Source organism: Taudactylus pleione, unplaced genomic scaffold (assembly GCF_031769625.1).
Source record: "Taudactylus pleione unplaced genomic scaffold, aTauple2 ptg000266l, whole genome shotgun sequence".
NCBI lineage: Eukaryota > Metazoa > Chordata > Amphibia > Anura > Myobatrachidae > Taudactylus > Taudactylus pleione.
In genome coordinates, this window is record NW_028284668.1 from 3,252,013 (window position 1) to 3,270,069 (window position 18,057).

The 18,057-nt window shown below is 43.8% G+C and overlaps 1 protein-coding gene across 1 annotated transcript in view; it reads left to right on the forward strand.

Moving 5' to 3' along the window:
- MYH9 (myosin heavy chain 9) overlaps nt 1–15,377 on the forward strand; it is a 386,037-nt gene extending 370,660 nt beyond the window's left edge. Inside the window, exons 36-41 of the mRNA XM_088481216.1 lie at nt 10,369–10,457; nt 10,623–10,746; nt 11,304–11,512; nt 11,635–11,743; nt 11,834–12,006; nt 14,262–15,377. Of these exons, the coding sequence (XP_088337342.1) occupies nt 10,369–10,457; nt 10,623–10,746; nt 11,304–11,512; nt 11,635–11,743; nt 11,834–12,006; nt 14,262–14,376 (819 nt within the window). The 3' untranslated portion in view covers nt 14,377–15,377. The remainder of the gene's footprint in view (nt 1–10,368; nt 10,458–10,622; nt 10,747–11,303; nt 11,513–11,634; nt 11,744–11,833; nt 12,007–14,261) is intronic.
- The last annotated feature ends 2,680 nt before the right edge of the window (nt 15,378–18,057 follow it).

Genomic DNA, 18,057 nt, shown 5'->3' on the forward strand with positions numbered 1-18,057 from the left:
CTCCCTGGGGTAATTTTAACCCTTGTCAGCTCAGAGTGTATTGTCCCTCTAGCTGGACTACACTGTTTCTCTATCATTTGGGCAGGGGTTCTTAATTACCTTTCAGCACTTTCTGTAGTTTAACTCCAATAAACATACCCCTGGACTTAGGTGCGGAAATACACACCCTTAGAAGACCGTGTGTCTCTGGTATAAGCAATACTGGTTTGATCTCTGTTCAGGAACAATACACAAAGCTCTTAATCACTTCTCCTAGCAGAGCCTGGTCAAATGGCTGGTACTTTCAGGGTCATCTATCTTATATGAGATATACATGTTGACACAATTATGGCTGGCAGGGAAAGAAACGTCCTTGCTGACGTAATCATGTGCAGTTATGCCCATGCGGATGCAAAATCTGCTTATTCGCTACAAACTCTTCCATTTTGTACTACTGTCTTTTAAGACGTGCTCTCTCCGCAACTTGGGTCAACAAAGCCGGGGAATGTTGGATGGACGCCTTAGATGACGGTCTGCGTAACAGTACACCCCATTCCAGGCGGTTTCTCTTTTGGTAGAGAATATCGTTTGGCTACAAGATACTTAGGTGAGGTGGCCATTGAATCTGGTGTATGATCCTCTGCTTCGGCAATTGCAGCCTGGCGTGCCTTTGGCTATGCATGTGGCAGGCGGATGCCAAATCTAAAAAGGACTTGAAGATTCTTCCCTTTACAGGGTAACTCCTGTTTGGCCTAGGGTTGTAGAAGTTTATTTCATCCCAAGTCTGCTTTTCTGTCCTCATCTGCGCCAAAACCAAGATCTTCCTTTCTATCCTTTCATCTGCAAAGAAGACCACGGGTTGTTCCGCCTTCCAGCGGCAATGGAGTTTCCTTTCATGCAGGTTCCTCTCGTGGATAGAGACCCTAGAGGTTGTCACGCCAGAACTGGCCACTGTCCTGCACCCAAGGGCACTAAGAAAATCTCACATCATGACTCTCTCCCATTCTCATCCCCCCCAGGTGGATTTAGCAGTGGGGGCCAGCCTTCTTCGGTTCAGCAAACAATGGTTTCTTTTTATGCCAGAAAGGTGAATTTAAAACATTGTTACCAGGGGGTAAGCTCTTGGCCTTCAGGATCTTCCTAGTCTGTATTTTGTTACAGGCCTTTCATTGAATCCTGCAAAAGCAGTGGCTTTAACGGGGTCCATTGGAAAAGGGTTCTACGCCAACCTGTATCTCCTACCAAAACTTGTACAGGTCTTTCCGTCCCGTTTTGAATCTCAAATTTCTCAATGTCCACCTCAAAGTTCCCGCAATCCAAATGAAATTCCTCAGATTCATTGTCCAATCTTTAATACCCGGTGACTTCATGGCATCCTTAGACATCAAGGACACTTATCTGCATATCCCAATTTGGCACCAGTCCCTTCTGCGGTTTGTGATACTTAGTATTTTACCATTTAATGAGCATTTTCATTTCCAGACTTTTCCATTCAGACTTTCAACGGCACATCTGGTGTTCACAAAAGTGATGTCCATAATAGTTGCCCTTCACCATCAGGGTTTCAATGCATTTCCCTACCTGTGCAACCTGCTGTTCACAGCTCAAATGACTTCCATCCTAGAAAATAATCTACAGATATCGGTCCATTTGTTGCAATCTCATGGTTGGATCTTGAACTTTCAGGAGTCATCCCACATTCCTACTCAGCAGATGCTTCATTTGGGAGCTCTCCTAGACACTCAGTCGCTGAGTTTGTCAGGCTACCAGCAGACAAGATTGCTGCGATCCAGTGCATAATTTGGTTGCTTCTCAGGCAGAGGCAGGTCTCTATCCACCATTGCTTGAGGGTCTTACAAAAACTGGTATCAACATTCAACATGGTCGAGTTTGCTCGGTTCCACTCTGATCTTTTAATGGGAACTCCTGTCCAAGTGGAACGGATCACTGCTCCAGATCCATTCTCAGGTGATCCGTATGTCTTCCCAAGCAAGACAGTCCCTGCAGTGGTGACTATTTTTTAATGCCTCACTGGGAAAGGGGCTGTCCGTTAGGCTAGAGTCGTGGAGTCTGCTCATGACTGACATCATCCTCCGGGTATGGGCGGGCAGTGACTCTGCACTCAATGTTTCAAGGTCGATGGTCTCTCCAGGAAGCACTTCTTCCCATCAATGTTATCGAGCTTCTAGCGGTCTACCTAGTCCTCGTGCAAGCGGTTATCTGTTTCAGGGACTGCCAGACATAGTTCAATCGGACATTGTGACAGTTGTCGCTTACTTACACAGTCAAGGAGGCACAAGCAATGCTCAGGCCATGCGGGAAATGGCACGGTTTATGCCGTGTGCTGAAAATCGCCTCTGGAGCGATCGTCTATATCCCCAGTATGGACAACTGGGAAGCAAGTTACCTCAGCTGCCAGGCTGTTCACTCGGGGGTATGGTCCCTGCACAGTCTTCAGTCTTCTGGTAGATTGGCTGGGCCAACTGGAGATCGATCTGATGGCCTCCAGGAGGAACTTCAAGGTGGTCAGGTATGGCTCCAGACTCAAGGGCTTATTACATTGACGCCCTATCTGTTCAGTGGAAGTTCCACGTAGTCTACCTATCTGATTCCACGAATTCTCCACAAACGAAAGGAAGAACGGGTTCTGGCACTTCTTGTAGCTCCATGTTGGCCTAGTCAGTCATGGTATGCAGACCTTCTTCCAATGTCAATGGCCCCTCAGTGACTGCCTCTTCGCCCCGATGTTCTCAGACTGGTTCCTTGCGATCACAACAGTCTGTTGAAACTGGCTCTGGTGGGGTAGCTATTGAGACATCCATTTTAACATCAAGGGGTTTTTCCAAGGCAGTGGTTAGGACTATGCTCCATGCCCGGAAGCCATCTTAGGCTTTCCACACCCTGTTGTTCACACCAAGTGTATTCAGCTTGGATTCACAACAAACTGTTTCTCCTTTAGTGTTCCAGTTATCCAGACTGCTGTCATTTCTTCAGAGGGGATTATACTTTGATCCCCATCTTAGTTTGAAGGTTCATGTGTCTGTCCTTTTTGTATTCTTTCAGTGGACGATTGCGGTCATTCCTGCCACTCACTTTGCTGCAGGGGTTTAACATGTCAAAACCCCATTTGTGCCTCCTGTGGTTCCTTTGGATTTGGTTCTAGTGCTTCAGGCTCTACAGGAACCTCCTTTTTGAGTGCTTGGATTTGGCAGACCTCCGGTTTTTGACCTGGAAGACTGTTTTTTATTAATTGCTGCTTCTTCAGCCAGAATAGTCTCGGAAATGTTAGCTTTGTCTTATAGATCCCCATTCCTTATCTCTCACTATAACTGGGTGGTCCTCTTCACGAATATGACCTTCCTAATATAGGCGGTTTCCAGTTACCACATTAATCAGAAACTGTGGTTCTTGCTCTTCCTTATGAGGTGAGTCAGACTTGTCCTTGCGTTCCTTTGATGTGTTTTGTGCGCTTAGGGTATGTGTTCAGGACCAAGGATCTGCATTGCACTGATGTTCTGTTTGTTCTCTGACGCTCATAAGCATGGGTGGCCTGCATCCAAGCAGTCCATCGCCAAGTGGATCTCACCTGTGATTCACCATGCTTATGTCTGTGGGTCAGTCAATTTCTTAATCTGTGAAGGCTCATTCTACCAGGTTGGTGGAGACCTACTGGGCATCGCGTTGCAGTACTTTGGCATCCCTTCTTTATAGGGCTGCCACCTGTTTCTCAGCACACTTTCATTAAGTTTTACAGATTCGACAACCTTGCATCTCACGATGCCAGTTTTGGTCTTAGGGTGTTGTCTTCAACACAGGAGCACCCCCTCCCTTACGGACCGCTAAGGGATGTCTCCAGTGTACCCCATGGATGAAAGAGAAAATAGGATTTTTGTACTTGCCAATTAAATCCTTTTTTTTTCTCTTGATTCCATGAGGGACACTGGATGCCCAGCACTTACTGTAGTTCATGGGGGTTTTGGTTGCATAGCAACCACCTATTCTGTGTGCGTGTCTCCATCTGCCTCCTCCTTCAGTCCTTCTGCTTTGTTGGTGTAAACTGACTTTACGAGATTGGGAAGGGTGGGGGGGGGGGGGGGGAGAGTCTGTGCTGGGGAGTTTAGATGGGGAAGAGTCTGTGCTGTGACAAGTTACATTACACAAAATGCAGGAGTGGCGTGCAACGATGTAGCGCAGAGCGTCTCTTTGCTTTCAAATGAGTTTTACTCGCAACACATTGCGAATAGGACGCACGCAGCTTCTGCTGATTAAAACGATATGGAGCATGCCTATATTCTGTGTGCAACTGCGGTTATATCTGCATTCAAAATGCTACATTAATGTCATTGGCTGTGACGCTGTAATGTAGCATTTCGCATACAAATTCACCTACAGTTGCACACAGAATATTTAATTTTAATCAGCTGAAGCTGCTTGTGTATCCTATTCGCATTGTGCTATGAAGAAGACTAATTTGAAGGTAAAAAGTCGCACAAAAAAGTGCTCTGCACTGCTGAGACACACCATGGCATGACGAGGGCTGTTTAAAGCGCAAGGAAGTAAGATGTATGTGGACACATCTGTAGGTACACACTATAAAATTACCTGCCCAATCTGGCTGGTTGGAACGAAAACCTGGTAATTTATGAGCAAATGACAATCGACCATTTGTTTCTAAGCTCTGGAAACCATTGAAAATTGTCCTTCAGAAAAATTGGTGAAATCATGTTTCATTTAACCAATTTGTCCAAATGATTGTTTTTGGCAGTTTTCCAATGTTTGGGAGCGAATTGTCACTTGCTCCCATAAATTACCAGAATTTTGTTCCATCCAACGAAATTGGACAGCGTTTTGGGGCCAAATGTAATAGGGTGAGAGTTTAGAAAATGTGAGAGTAAACTCACACTTTTTAAACTCTGCCAATGTAAGAGTCAGAGAACATACAAACTTGCATGTTTTTCAGACTCAAACTGTCACGATTTAAACTCTCATCCAGATGTTTTCCAATTTTGAAAATACAACTCAATGTAATGGTGAGAGTTTACTGCTTAACTCACATTTTCTAAACTCTCCCTATTACATTTGGCCCCTAGTGTTTAAAGTAATTGATTTACACATCTGGCAAAACTCATTATTTGCACTCTTTCATGTATACCTTGGGGTATAGGCGATGGCGGCAGACATCGGGCAACTCAGAGTTAGTTTTCAGCCTCCCAGGATGCACTCTCCTATACCCCGCTCCCGAGCCAAGGCAAATCAGTTTTGTGAATGCCCGGAGTCGGATCACCTCTTCAGAGGGGGGCTGTTGGACAGCCCCTGAAGTTTCTTCCAGCAGCTTTTGCTGCAATGATATGAGTGGGCAGCATGGACAAGCTAATTAGAGGTCCATTCTGTCGCTCCTTCACCCCGCCGGGCCAGAATGCCGGTACTGATCCGGGGATGCTGGCGGGTACCCCGGTATTCCAGACTGTGTGGCAGGATTCAGGTAAGCGGTGGGTTACCGCCGATTCTGTCCTATTTGTCCCTAGTCAGGGGGCTCCCTGGAGACAGGCTGTGCGTGGAGCAAAAGGTACTGATCCTCCGCTTCCACTAGACCACCAGGGACAGCGGGCTGCAGCAGTATGGAAATGCTCCAGCATCCCAGGGGTTAATAGCATGCCAGGGGTGTGCGCTTTTCCCTATCTCACAGGCGGTGCCTTCCCCCACTGCACAGTGCCTTTCCACAGCGGTCTGGCGGGCTGTGACAGCGTTCCTCACCCGGGCCTGTCTCCTATCAGCTCCTCAGCGGTCATTTTATAAAAGTGGCGAACACTGCTGGATTCTGATACAGGGGGCATCGCGGTCCGGGTCCCTCGCATACCTCTCCTCCGCTGAGGTCAGTGTATGCAGAACTGTTTCCTACCAGGCTCTGTGTCTGCGTAATTGATCATAGTGCTTGTAGTGCAGGTGATTTATTTATGCATTGTATGTGACTATATGCTAGCGCTGTCTGACTGTACTTCACTTCTGACTGTCAGCCATTTTACTATCTCTGTCTTTCTTTCCCTTGCGGTGTGGTGCTGCAGGGTGCTTATTGCCTCACAGTTGAAATGAAGTGTTTTTGTGTGTGGTGCATCACATACACATCGTTTACACTCATCATGTCTGAGAGTGAACGTGATTATTCTACTCATCTAAAACGTACCACATGCTCAGTACTGTTAGCGGAAGGTGATGTGAACACTGAGGGTTTCTCATATTTATATAAAATATGTATATGTGAGAATTGGTATTGCACTCTGCCATATTTATGCAGCAAGTTCCTGCAGCTTGACAAGCATCAGACAGGACTAGTATTTTGCTTTACTACTATGTGTATGTATGTATATGCTATGTGATTGCATTATACCCAGTGCATGCTGTGTGCTATTACCATGCAGTTGTGCCTGCAGGTATGACGTACACCCTGCTGCTCCACTCTACCTGTTACGAGGCAGGTACGTGAGGAGAAACAGCTAATTCTCCCTCCCTGGTAGTTCACGCAGTGTTCACAGTAGTCAGTCTCTCTCTCTCTCGATCTCTCTCTCTCGAGACTGACTACTACCTTTACTACCAACATACGCTTTAGGCGGAGTCCGCATATGGTGCCCTTTCGCCTACTCTTCGCTTCGGCCATGAAGTTTTGCGTTTATGCCACGCTAGGTAGGCGGTCTGGGATTTGCCTGCACGATACTTTTTCGCCTGCGTGATATTTTTTCTCCAAAACGAGACCTTTTCGCAAATGCGAGGTTTTGCGGCTGCGAAACGTTTGTGTAAAGGCTATTCTGCTGAATTCCCTTAGTCAGTGATATCATCGGAATGTTAGCTGCAGGTTATCCATTTCTTGTAGTTCATTACATGCCTAGTGAGTACTGCAACCTTGGCTATGTTCTCTCAAATGCTACATATCGCAGAGTGGTACTTTGTTGGAAGTCCATATACTCCCTTATAGGGGGGCTTCCAGACCAGCTATGACTAAGCTGGGTAGCCAGAGAATGGAACAGGGGGCAGATGCTTTGGATCCATATATGCTAATGAGCCAGCCTTGGTTATAGGTCTCCTCACTTCTAGAATTTCCTCGGCAGCAGTGGCGGCGCGCCGCTCCCTGTGGTGGCGCTCATGGAGAGCTGTTGCAGACTCCAAGAAAGGGTTGGAATGCTTACCCTTTAATGATGAGGTCTTCTTTGGCCCTGATCTGGGAAAAAATTGTGAGCACTTTGGCAGCAGCTAAATCCGCATGTCTGCCATCGGCCCAAGTTCCTTCAGGGTCTGGGACTTTGGACTTACCCTGGGCCCAACAGGGCCAAAAGGACAGAGAACAGTCCTGACGGGATGGGCCTCCCCCTGGGGGACTCCAGGGTGGGAGGCCGACTTTTTCCGTTTGCCCAGTGCTGGTATCAAGACTACTACAGACACTTGGGTAGGAGAAGTGGTCTCTCACGGGTACGCACTCTCCTTATGCAGAAGGTCTCCCAGCCGGTTTTTCACCGCAGGCCTTCAGTCAGTTCAAGACAGGGCCCTGGAATTCCAGAAAGTAGGGCACTCTATGCGTTCCATCATATTGGCTATGAAGCCTGGGGATTTTATGGTGTCCTTGGCTACCTGCATGTCCCAGTTGCTTTAGCTCACCAGCGGTTCCTCAGGTTCGCAGTGGTCAATCAACATTTCCAGTTTCAGGCACTGCCCTTTGGCCTTTCCACGAAACCTCCGGGTGTTTACCAAGGTCATGGCAGTTATGGCAGCCCACCTGCAGATGCAGGGAGTCCGTCTAATACCCTATCTGGATGACCTTCTGCTATTAGCAGGGTCTATGGGGCTACTTCAGGGCCATCTGCAACGGACAATGTCTCTGTTGGAGAATCATGGCTGGCTGATAAATTGGAAGTGGTTCCTCACAGACAACGAAGGATCTTTGCCTGTAACGCAGAGATCTTTTCCTCTGTCACAAAGATTCATATTTGTCTTCAAAGTACGGTGGACTTTCCAGTTTGAGTACCTCTTCCCTCCGTTCTCCCTTCTTCCTCGAGTACTTCGGAAGTTCAAGCAAGAAGGAGGCATGCTCCTGTTGATAGCTCCAGCGTGGCCCAAACGTCACTGGTACTTCGGAGTCTCTCCATAGACATTCCGATGCTGTTGCCTCAATGTCCGGACCTATTGTCTCAAGGTCCTTGCCATTACCCGGACCTGGGTTGTCTGTCTTGACGGCGTGGCTGTTGAGACAGCCCTCTTAAGGTCCAGGGGTTTTTCCAGCTCTGTAGTTAACGCCATGCTCAGAGCTCGGATGCATGCTTCTGCAAGAATTTACCACAGAGTGTGGCATACTTTCTTTGAATGGTGTCGCCCTAGAGGCTGTGATCCTCAGGTGTTTTGGATATCCAGGGTTTTGGCTTTCCTACACGCGGGTTTAGATCACTGTCTTCGCCTTGCTTCCCTGAAGGTGCAAGTTTCTGCCGTGTCAGTGTGGTTTCAGAGTAGGATTGCTATTCTTCCTGGTGTCCACACCTTTATGCAAGGTGTACTTCGTATTCAGCCTCCCTTTGTTCCACCAGTGGCTCCTTGGGATTTGGCTGTGGTCCTGAGGGCTCTCCAAGGATCGCCATTTGAGCCACTGGGCTCACTGGATTTAAAATGGCTTACAGCTAAGATTGTGTTTCTTCTGGCCATTGCTTCGGCCAGTAGGGTGTCAGATTTGGGGGCTCTCATGTCGTCCTCCCTTTCTGATTTTTCATAGGGACAGGGCATTGCTTCGCGCTCGCCCTGGTTTCCTACCTAAGGTGGTATCTAGTTTCCACATTGATGAGGAAATTATAGTGCCGGCCTTTAATTCCCCAGACCTCTCATCTGGTGAGGCCTCCTTGGATGTGGTACGTGCTCTAAGGATTTATGTTGACTGTACAAATTAATTTCGGAAGTCGGACTATTTGCTTATCCTCTATGGTTTCCGTAAGAAGGGTTGGCCTGCCACTAAGACTTTGGCAGGGTGGAGTCGCATGGCGATTTCTGAGGCTTAAATTCATGAGGGCCTTCCTGTACCATCCTCTGTTAAAGCTCATTCTACTTGGTCTGTGGGTCCTTCGTGGGCACCTCGTCGTGGTGCCTCTGCTGTTCAGCTCTGCAAGGCAGCCAAGTGGTCTTCTGTCCATACCTTTGTGAGGTATTATGCATTTGATACCTTCGCCTCTCAGGATGCTTCCTTCGTGCGGCGGATTCTACTTTCAGCACAGGAGCGTCCCCACCCTTAAAGGATACTGCTTTGGGACATCCCCAAGGTATCCTGTGGATACCCTATGGACCCTGAAGTAGAAAATTAGATATGGTAAGAACTTACCCTTGTTATCTCTATTTCTACGAAGTCCATAGGGTTCCACAGGACTCTCGCCTTATCGCACCTGTACTGCAGATGGGCTTTGTTCTGGTCACAGTTTTTTTTCGTCTCCTCCTGGTGGGAATGTGATTCTTGTGTGTTCCAGACTTCTTTCTTCTCCTCCTCCTCCAGCCTATGGCTTGTTACGTAACTGATTTGCCTTGGCTCGGGAGCGGGGTATAGGAGAGGGACCCCAGTGCTTCCTGGGAGGCTGGAAACTTTAACTCTGAGGTGCGCGATGTCTGCCGCCATCGCCTATACCCCAAGGTATCCTGTGGAACCCTATGGACTTCGTAGGAACAGAGATAACAAGGGTAAGTTCTTACCATATCTCATATTATCACATGTTCTGCAGAAAGATTTGGGAATTAGTCTGTCAGAGAAATGACAAATATTTAAAAATAGCATAATTTTTATTTATAGCATAGGAAACAGTTGAAAAAATTGAGACGTACTTGGGCATTATGGTAAATATGCCCAGAAGTAGCACCAAGTATCTGATAACTAATTGATGCAAAATGAGCAAATGTTGGCCTTGATATAAAGCACTTTATATACACCATTTTTTTGTTTAACATGGTCTTTAAATGCATTTATAAATAGAAGCGTCCATTAATAATGTGAGGGAATGCCTGTTAATACCAACATTAGAAATGTACTCTTCTCCGCAAGGGTTGTTTGACTACTGAGGGCAGTGGTAGTGGCAGAATCACTGGATGAATATTACAATTGTTTTGATGCCTCTTTTAAGGAATTGGTCTCAATAGTTAGTATGAGGAAACTAAGCACTGGATGTTAAATCCACGAGATTAACTTGATTGGCATGGATGAAAGAACTGCACACCCTCAGCCTTCTATGAGCCTAAACTGGCAAATGCTTGCAATTTTGTTCCCTCAGGAGTTGACCGTTAGAATCTTTAATATCTTTAAAAGTTTGACCTTAAGGGGTCTTGGTTTTTGTGCATAATATGCCTGACTGTAATAACCTTCTTTTTACGATTCAATTTCAGGAACTTGCTGCAGCAGAGCGTGCCAAAAGACAAGCTCAACAGGAGAGAGATGAACTGGCAGATGAAATTGCAAATAGTAGTGGTAAAGGGTAAGAATGTTTCCTTGCTTTCACCACATCCACAAACTGGCTTTGGTCTCTTCTGAAATAAAATTTGACACACACTATTTAAACTCCTTGAATAGACTTAGGTTTTCTAACCTGATTATACCTTTTTTTTTTTTTTTTTTTGCTTGCTTATGCATGCCATTTTAGGGCCCTGGCTCTGGAAGAAAAGAGACGATTGGATGCTCGCATTGCACAATTGGAGGAAGAACTGGAGGAGGAACAGAGCAACACTGAACTGGCCAATGACAGACTGAGAAAGGCAACACTTCAGGTAAGGTTTTTTTTTTATTTATCTTCGGATGTATTTTTTGTTGAACTGATGTTTTATAGTGCTTAAAAAATGATTGACAGGGAAAAATAGCAATTGTACTTTCAAATTGATCTGTGTATTAACCCAATGGGTAAAATGGCATGAAGTGCCGAAAGTCATGGGGTAAGATGCCTAGCATTGTGTAGGATGCCCTCTAGCCCGGCGACGTGCAACCACTCAACGCAGCATCGATTCCAGACCTCTGGAGAGAGTTGACCCATGCCATCTGGATAGCTTACCTGTGGTCCCAGATGATTGTAGGCGCACCCTTGCCGATGTTGAAATTGACTGAAGAGATGTCTGCTTACAAGTGCTGCAGGTCTGGTCATTTCCAAGATGTCACAGAGCGGTGATGCCGCCATGTTTACATCGCTACCCCGTGACTTTTGGCACTTCAGTGTAAATACACACTAATGTATTCAAGAAATATATAAATACAACTGATCATGTAATGCATTTAATAATTTAAACAAGCTTTAGCTGATCTTCTGGTAGTTTTTTGTTTTGTTTTTTTATAGGTTGACCAACTGAATGCTGACCTAAATGCAGAGCGCAGCAATTCTCAGAAAAATGAAAATGCCCGCCAGCAATTGGATCGCCAGAACAAGGAATTGAAAACAAAGCTACAAGAGTTGGAGGGCTCTGTTAAATCAAAGTTTAAGGCTTCAATCACTGCCTTGGAAGTAAAGATAGCACAACTGGAGGAACAACTTGATACAGAGACAAAGTATGTTTAAGACCTGTTTCGAATTTTATGAAAATGCGATGCAGTCTGTGCCATGCAGGATAGAAGTTTGGTGCAATATTACCTGGCAGCCTTAAATTATTTATTTATTTTTTTTCCTGCAGGGAGAGACAGAATGCTAGCAAACAGGTCCGTCGCACAGAGAAAAAATTGAAGGATATGTTAATGCAGATAGAAGATGAAAGACGCAATGCTGAACAGTACAAAGACCAGGTAGTTAAAAGTGTATCACTTAGCTGTCATATTAAAAAGAAAATTCAGCTGGTCATTGGGGTAATATGTAAAACTTTTTTCTGCTTCCAGGCTGAGAAGAACAATGTTCGAATGAAGCAGTTAAAACGCCAGGTGGAAGAAGCAGAGGAAGAAGCACAGCGCGCCAATGCAATGCGGCGTAAATTGCAACGTGAGCTTGAAGATGCCACAGAGACAGCAGATTTAATGAACCGTGAGGTTAACACCCTTAAGAGCAAGCTCCGGTAAGTGTTGTTATCTTGGGAAAGTCTGCTGTAGACTTTTTTAGTTTAAAAAAAAATATATCTTCGAAGACGGAAAATCTGTCCACGTAGCAGTTTGTTTTTCATAGAAACAGAAAACTGAAGGTTTTGCTGCGTGTGTGTGTGTATGTATGTGTGTGTATATATATATATATATATATATATATAATCATTTTAATGTAGTAAAGCTGTTCAGGTACTGCCACTGGTTCTTTAATATTGAATATAATACAGTAACTGTGTGCCAGTTTGTTTGAGATCACATAACCCACCCCAACCTTTAATTAAATGTGTCTGTTTAGATGTAACTCAATGTAAATTGGTAGCCAATTAAATTATTTACAATGTGTGAGAAGTAATTACTCTAGCACCAATTAATGGGTTCAATCCAAATGCGTCTTGTTTGTGAGTGGTCCACCTGCTTTTTCCACTTTTGAGTCCATTTTACAAGGCATTTTTTTCTTTCCAATAATAGCATGTTGGTGGGGTCTCTCCTGAGGCACATTTGCTGTAGGGATCCACCATTTGTGTATAGAGCACTTTCCTGCATATCACCTTCGCTTTGCTCTCTCTATGCCATATAAGATTTCACACAGCAGCTCTAATCGAAAGCCTGAGATCTCATCTGTTGCAGGGAGCACAAGTGACTGCTATCTTAGTGCTGTGACCCTGCAAAATGCAGGTAATCGTAGGGTTGCCAAAGCAGGGACCTAAATACTACTATTGAGGGGAGAAGTTATTTGGTAACACTGATTTTCCTCTTTAATCCTCCATGGCAGCAATTACAATGTGTAAAATTTCCAGTCTAAGGTTAAAAGTATGCATGTATCCATTTAATAATGAAGAAAGAACTACAGAAATTGTTTGGTCCTTAAAGTATATGCAGCCTTAACTAGAATGTCTGCTAGAACTAGATTAACATCTTCAGTTTCTGCAGAAAATGGTCATAAGGTCTGGTAGACTTGTGTGGTTTGATGTGACCACAGTGTTCCACTTATCCTTCAGACATTCAAGTTTTCTTTCATTTCTTTGAAACTGCCTCAATAGTGGCCTTCACCTTATTTCCCTGAAACTTTCTTTTTTTGGTGTGGGTGAGTGTACTTACAAAAGACGTTATTGATTCAGAAGATCTCCAGTAGAACATATGGAGACTGAATAATCTAAGACATTCTTCCTTCTAGATGGGTTTTCAAATTGAGGGTCCTACCCTGTAAGTCTCCATTCTTGATTGTTTTGTTTTCTTTCTAATTATTAATCATTCCAGTCTAAGGTGATGGGTTTTCACCTTATTTCTTTGGAAAGGGTCCATATCTTCAAGTGACTAGAGACAACTGGCTCTCCTGAAAGTGATTTAGAGTGCTTCAGATTTACTTGAATAGAACTTCTGGTGTTCAGAGAACAAACTCTTTGCTTTTTCTCTAAGATTCACATAGTAGAGGTTGGCTGGCAACAAGGCAAACTATAGCCAGATTAATTAGGTCTACTATTCAGCAAACTTAGTCTGGTTCAGAGCAGCCAGTTCTGAAACATAACTTAACACGGTCAGGTCAGTGAGTGCTTCCTGGGATGTGAGGCATTGGTTCTTTGCTGAACATCTAAATTTGGGAGACACCTAATCCTCTATCCACATCATTACCAAATTTGACCATTTTCATATCCAAAGACCGTTGCTTTGAGTGAAAGTTTTGCCTTCAGCCACTTCTATGTACACTCATCTGGGGGCAGTTTGGGAATTTATCCATGGTGTCTTTTTTTCCAGATTTAGAGATTTAATGTATAAATTTAAAATACTCTTCTCCTACAAGCAGAGCCCATTGGGGCATGTATTCCACTCATGTTTGACAGGTTTGTGATATTTAAATGCCTGCAGAAGCAGTCTCAAGAAATAGAGGAAGAGGAGCTGCTACATTATATACTGTCTGGAGGTGTTTTTATTAAATTAATTTAAAAAAAAACATTGGAACTCCACATTTGTAATAGCTGCCGTTGAGCATTTCAAGGAAAAACAATAATCAATAATTAGAATTTGCTGTTATTCAAACAGTTAATGAGTGCACGCCCAAGTGCAGCTGTCAGTTCTTCTATCTGAGCTGCATTTTCTTCTGCCAAGCAGAAAGCAACAGAGATGGTGCTATAAAGATAGGATTCAAGATCATTCCTTAGAATTAAGTATGCACATTTCCTAGACATTAAACAAACCATAAATAAATCTGTCAACCATTCTTTTTTTGGTACAGGCGTGGTGATGTACCTTTAATTGCACGGCGTGTTGGAAGGAAAGGGGTTGATGATGCTTCTGATGACGATTTGGATGGAAAAGCTGACTCTGGAAACTCAAAATCTACTGATTAGTAATTCTATGACTTTGTATTTTTTTTTTTTCTGGTTTGCCTCATCCTGTGTCCAAGACAATTGCTAAACTATAAACAATTCCAAGCCTAGACAGGGATGTTTTTTGTTTTTTTTGTGCACTCTTTTTTTTGGAAAAGCGTGAAACTGCACAACTGAGCTGCAAGAAACTCAGTTTATTTTTCTTAAAATCACAAAGCCATTACTTCATCAGATGCAATCATCTTACATATAATTTGAGTCATAGCTTCTGGTTGCTGTGGCATCAAAATGTTAGTCAATGTTTGTGCACTTTCAATAATGACAGCCAGAATGGATTTGTAGACTGTAAACACTGTAACAGATTTAAATATGTCTTGTTAATGCCAAAACTACTTTCTTTCTGGAAGAATGAGGCTGCTATGAGAAGTCATTTAATCTTCCCTCTTGATTAGTTCTTTTGTCTCTGGATCTTTTGCTGCCTTTTCTTTTTACTCTTGGGTTTAACAAAATAAAATATTGCAGTCCTTAAAATTTTAACCTTAAAGGGCCTAAACCACTGGCTGTCATTTGAAATTCATTTAAGGACCAAATGTTTAATCAGATATATGAATCATGTTTTTTTACATTACAAGTATGTATTTTGTATACTTTACATATCTAAGGGATAAATATACTATATTATAAATATGTAACTGGAGAAATAGCTGTACTGCACCCTTTATATGAACTGATAATTCTGCACTCACCTTATTGTAATGGTCACAGTTTTCAAATGCATTTTTATGCATCACTGCCTGCCTTTAGGGATCTTTCCAAATGAAAAATTTCAGGCTCTAATTAACCCAAATAACATCTGCACAGAAGATTAAAATACTCCTGTGAAGAGTTTGATAGTATCTACCGGTTTATCCTGTGTATTCTAAGTGCCTTTATACTGCAGCCTGGTTGCATCTACTGAGTTCAGAGCTCTTTAGCCACAGCCATCTTGTTGCTTTACATAATAAATATGGATTGTGCTGCAATTGTTTTCCAGTGTGGTTATTTTATGTTTAGGTTTTGAACATTTTAAGCTGTACTGAGATCACTTGATGTACAGGCCTTTTCCTATTTCAGCACGATTTTCTTACACACTGTGTATTGGTTTTTGATCTGTTTTAGTTACTGTTTTAACAATCTAATGAAATGTGTAAGTTTTCCATGCAGTGGCAAACGCAGGATTTTGAAAGGGGTTTCCAAATTCTTGGTTACCGAACCAATAAAAAAAAATATCTAGACATAAATAGATTGATACAGCTTACACTGTATTTGGGACCACTACAGTAAAATATACTACTCAGCCTATGATTGGGTACACACACATCTCTATCACTAAAAAAACATGAATGCAGCAGGCAAATAAAGCCAGCATAATTTAATAAAGGCCCCCCGTAGTGCCCCAGTGATGCCCCCAGTAGTGGTCCCCTTATGCAGTGCCCTCAGTAGTGCCCCTTATACAGTGCCCTCAATAGTGGTCCCCTATGCAGTGCTCAGTAGTGCCCCCAGTAGAAGTCCCCCCTATGCAGTGCCCCCAGTAGACATCCTCCCTATGCAGTGCCCTTGGACAAAAACACTTACCTGAAGCTTACCTGAACCCCCGCTCCTGCGGCACCCGCTGCTGTCTGCTCCTCCGTCCTCCCGGCCCGCTCTGCACTGAGGGAGCCGGTAGGCGGATCTAGTGAATGAGCTGCAGCCCGGCTCCATCCGTGGATGCAGTAAGCCAATGAGTCCATCTAACTCTCATTGGCAGCTAACACAAAGACACTGCCGCTGGGTTGTACTCCTGGAGAGGAGAGTTTGGGCACCAAATAGTTGATGAAATTACCTACAAGCCCAGGCTCCTCTCCTCTATACCCCAGCCAGAGGCCATCAATTTGAGTTTGGTGCCGGCAAGAGCTAGTCACCAGTTTCAGAGGGGGAAAGCCAGTGTTAGAAGGTTTCCCTTGCATTTTATTTAAACTTTAGGTTTTTACTAAAAGCGGGTAGCGCCAGTGGCCAAAGCACTGGCGGCTGGATCAGTGACTTCAGCAGCGGACTCCCGAACATCTGCAGCTGGCGCTCATCGAGGACACTGGTAAGACTGCTCCCTGCATTCAGGGAACCCCGGGCTTGCAGCTCTAACCACTGGAGCAGGAGACCTCTGGTAGTGGGGGCTCCTGGTGTCCCGCGCTTCCCACTAGACCACCACAGATTATTTTATGGAACAGGGGCTGCTTACTAGCAGCGACGACCATATCCATGGGGTTATACCAGATAGGGAAGGTGGATGCTTCCCTGTTAGCCCCTCCCCCAACCCTGGGGTGCACTCTCCCTCCACAGCCAGTAAGCACCAGGCAGATCCTCTTATCTCCTCCCCTTCCTAGATGTTGGGCGGCCATTTTAACACATCGCTAGTGTGAAATCCTGTTTAATCTCACCGACTGTTGATGCCACGTGGACACACCTTCTGTATGGCGATACGCAAATGTGAATGCACAATGTACACAACGTGTGATGCATACACAATACCATCCTATATTAGAACACCAACAGTATGCATATTGGTTGCTATCTAAATATCAAAATACAATGTGAATTACAGAGCAATATGTCACAGTATAATAATCTTATTGTGAAAGCAAGTGAACACACACAGTTTCTGTGGTCCAACACAAAAGTAAATATTGTATTGAAAGTGTGTGTATATGTATGTGTATATATATATATATATATATATATATATATATATATATATATATAAAATCATTATTACAAGTTATACATTGGTAAAATATAGTTCAATAACAGAGATCAGAGTTACAAACCTGTATACATACGTTCGCAATGCACGCCCCGAATCCAGAGTGCAGTAGTCACTAGATGACACGTAGAATACAGCTACTGGTCTCTGGATCAGGGGAGCCCATTTTTATGCAGTTAAATTATGGGTATGTATAATGGCAAGTTGTCTCCTTCCATTGGTCCAGGGGCGGAATGTTTCCAGTTCACTGGGGGGCATTGGTTGGTTCAAACAGTGGGCGATGCTTAGGCTCATGATGCAGTTAGGGGAGTTCACCTCTCGGTTCCCTCCGAAAAACTAGCTCAAATCAACCATTGTTATATGCTATTATTAAACATAAATCCGGCATTGCTAATATCTGCTTGGCGCATTGTGCGACAATCTATTTGCAGTCACCGGATTACTGCGAACACAATTATGTACATTATGACCCCAAACACGATGTTAATGTGATCCCGTTCCTGGTCTATGTATAGCTGGTTTTATTCTCTTTAATATATACTTGTATTTTGGTGTAAAGCGCTGGTTGTATACTATGTGTGAGCTACGAAAACCAGGAGATATATATATATATATATATATATAATTTATTTTACCTTGTACATGTCACTATAAATTCTAATATAAATGTCTGATCTGTACTATATATTTTAAAGTGAGAAACAGACCAAATAGGTTTGAATACACTGTGTTAACTGTTTAGATCATTGTATAAGAAACAGGTTTTGTGTATGTCTCTGTGTGTGTGTTTGCATATATTGAGGAACTAAATAGCTGCATACAGATACACTATGTCTGTAACAAATAAGATAAAATCAGCAGGTCACTTTTCTTAGATGACTTAGAATGCACACAGTGATATGCACAGGGAAGTTTACATACTTCAA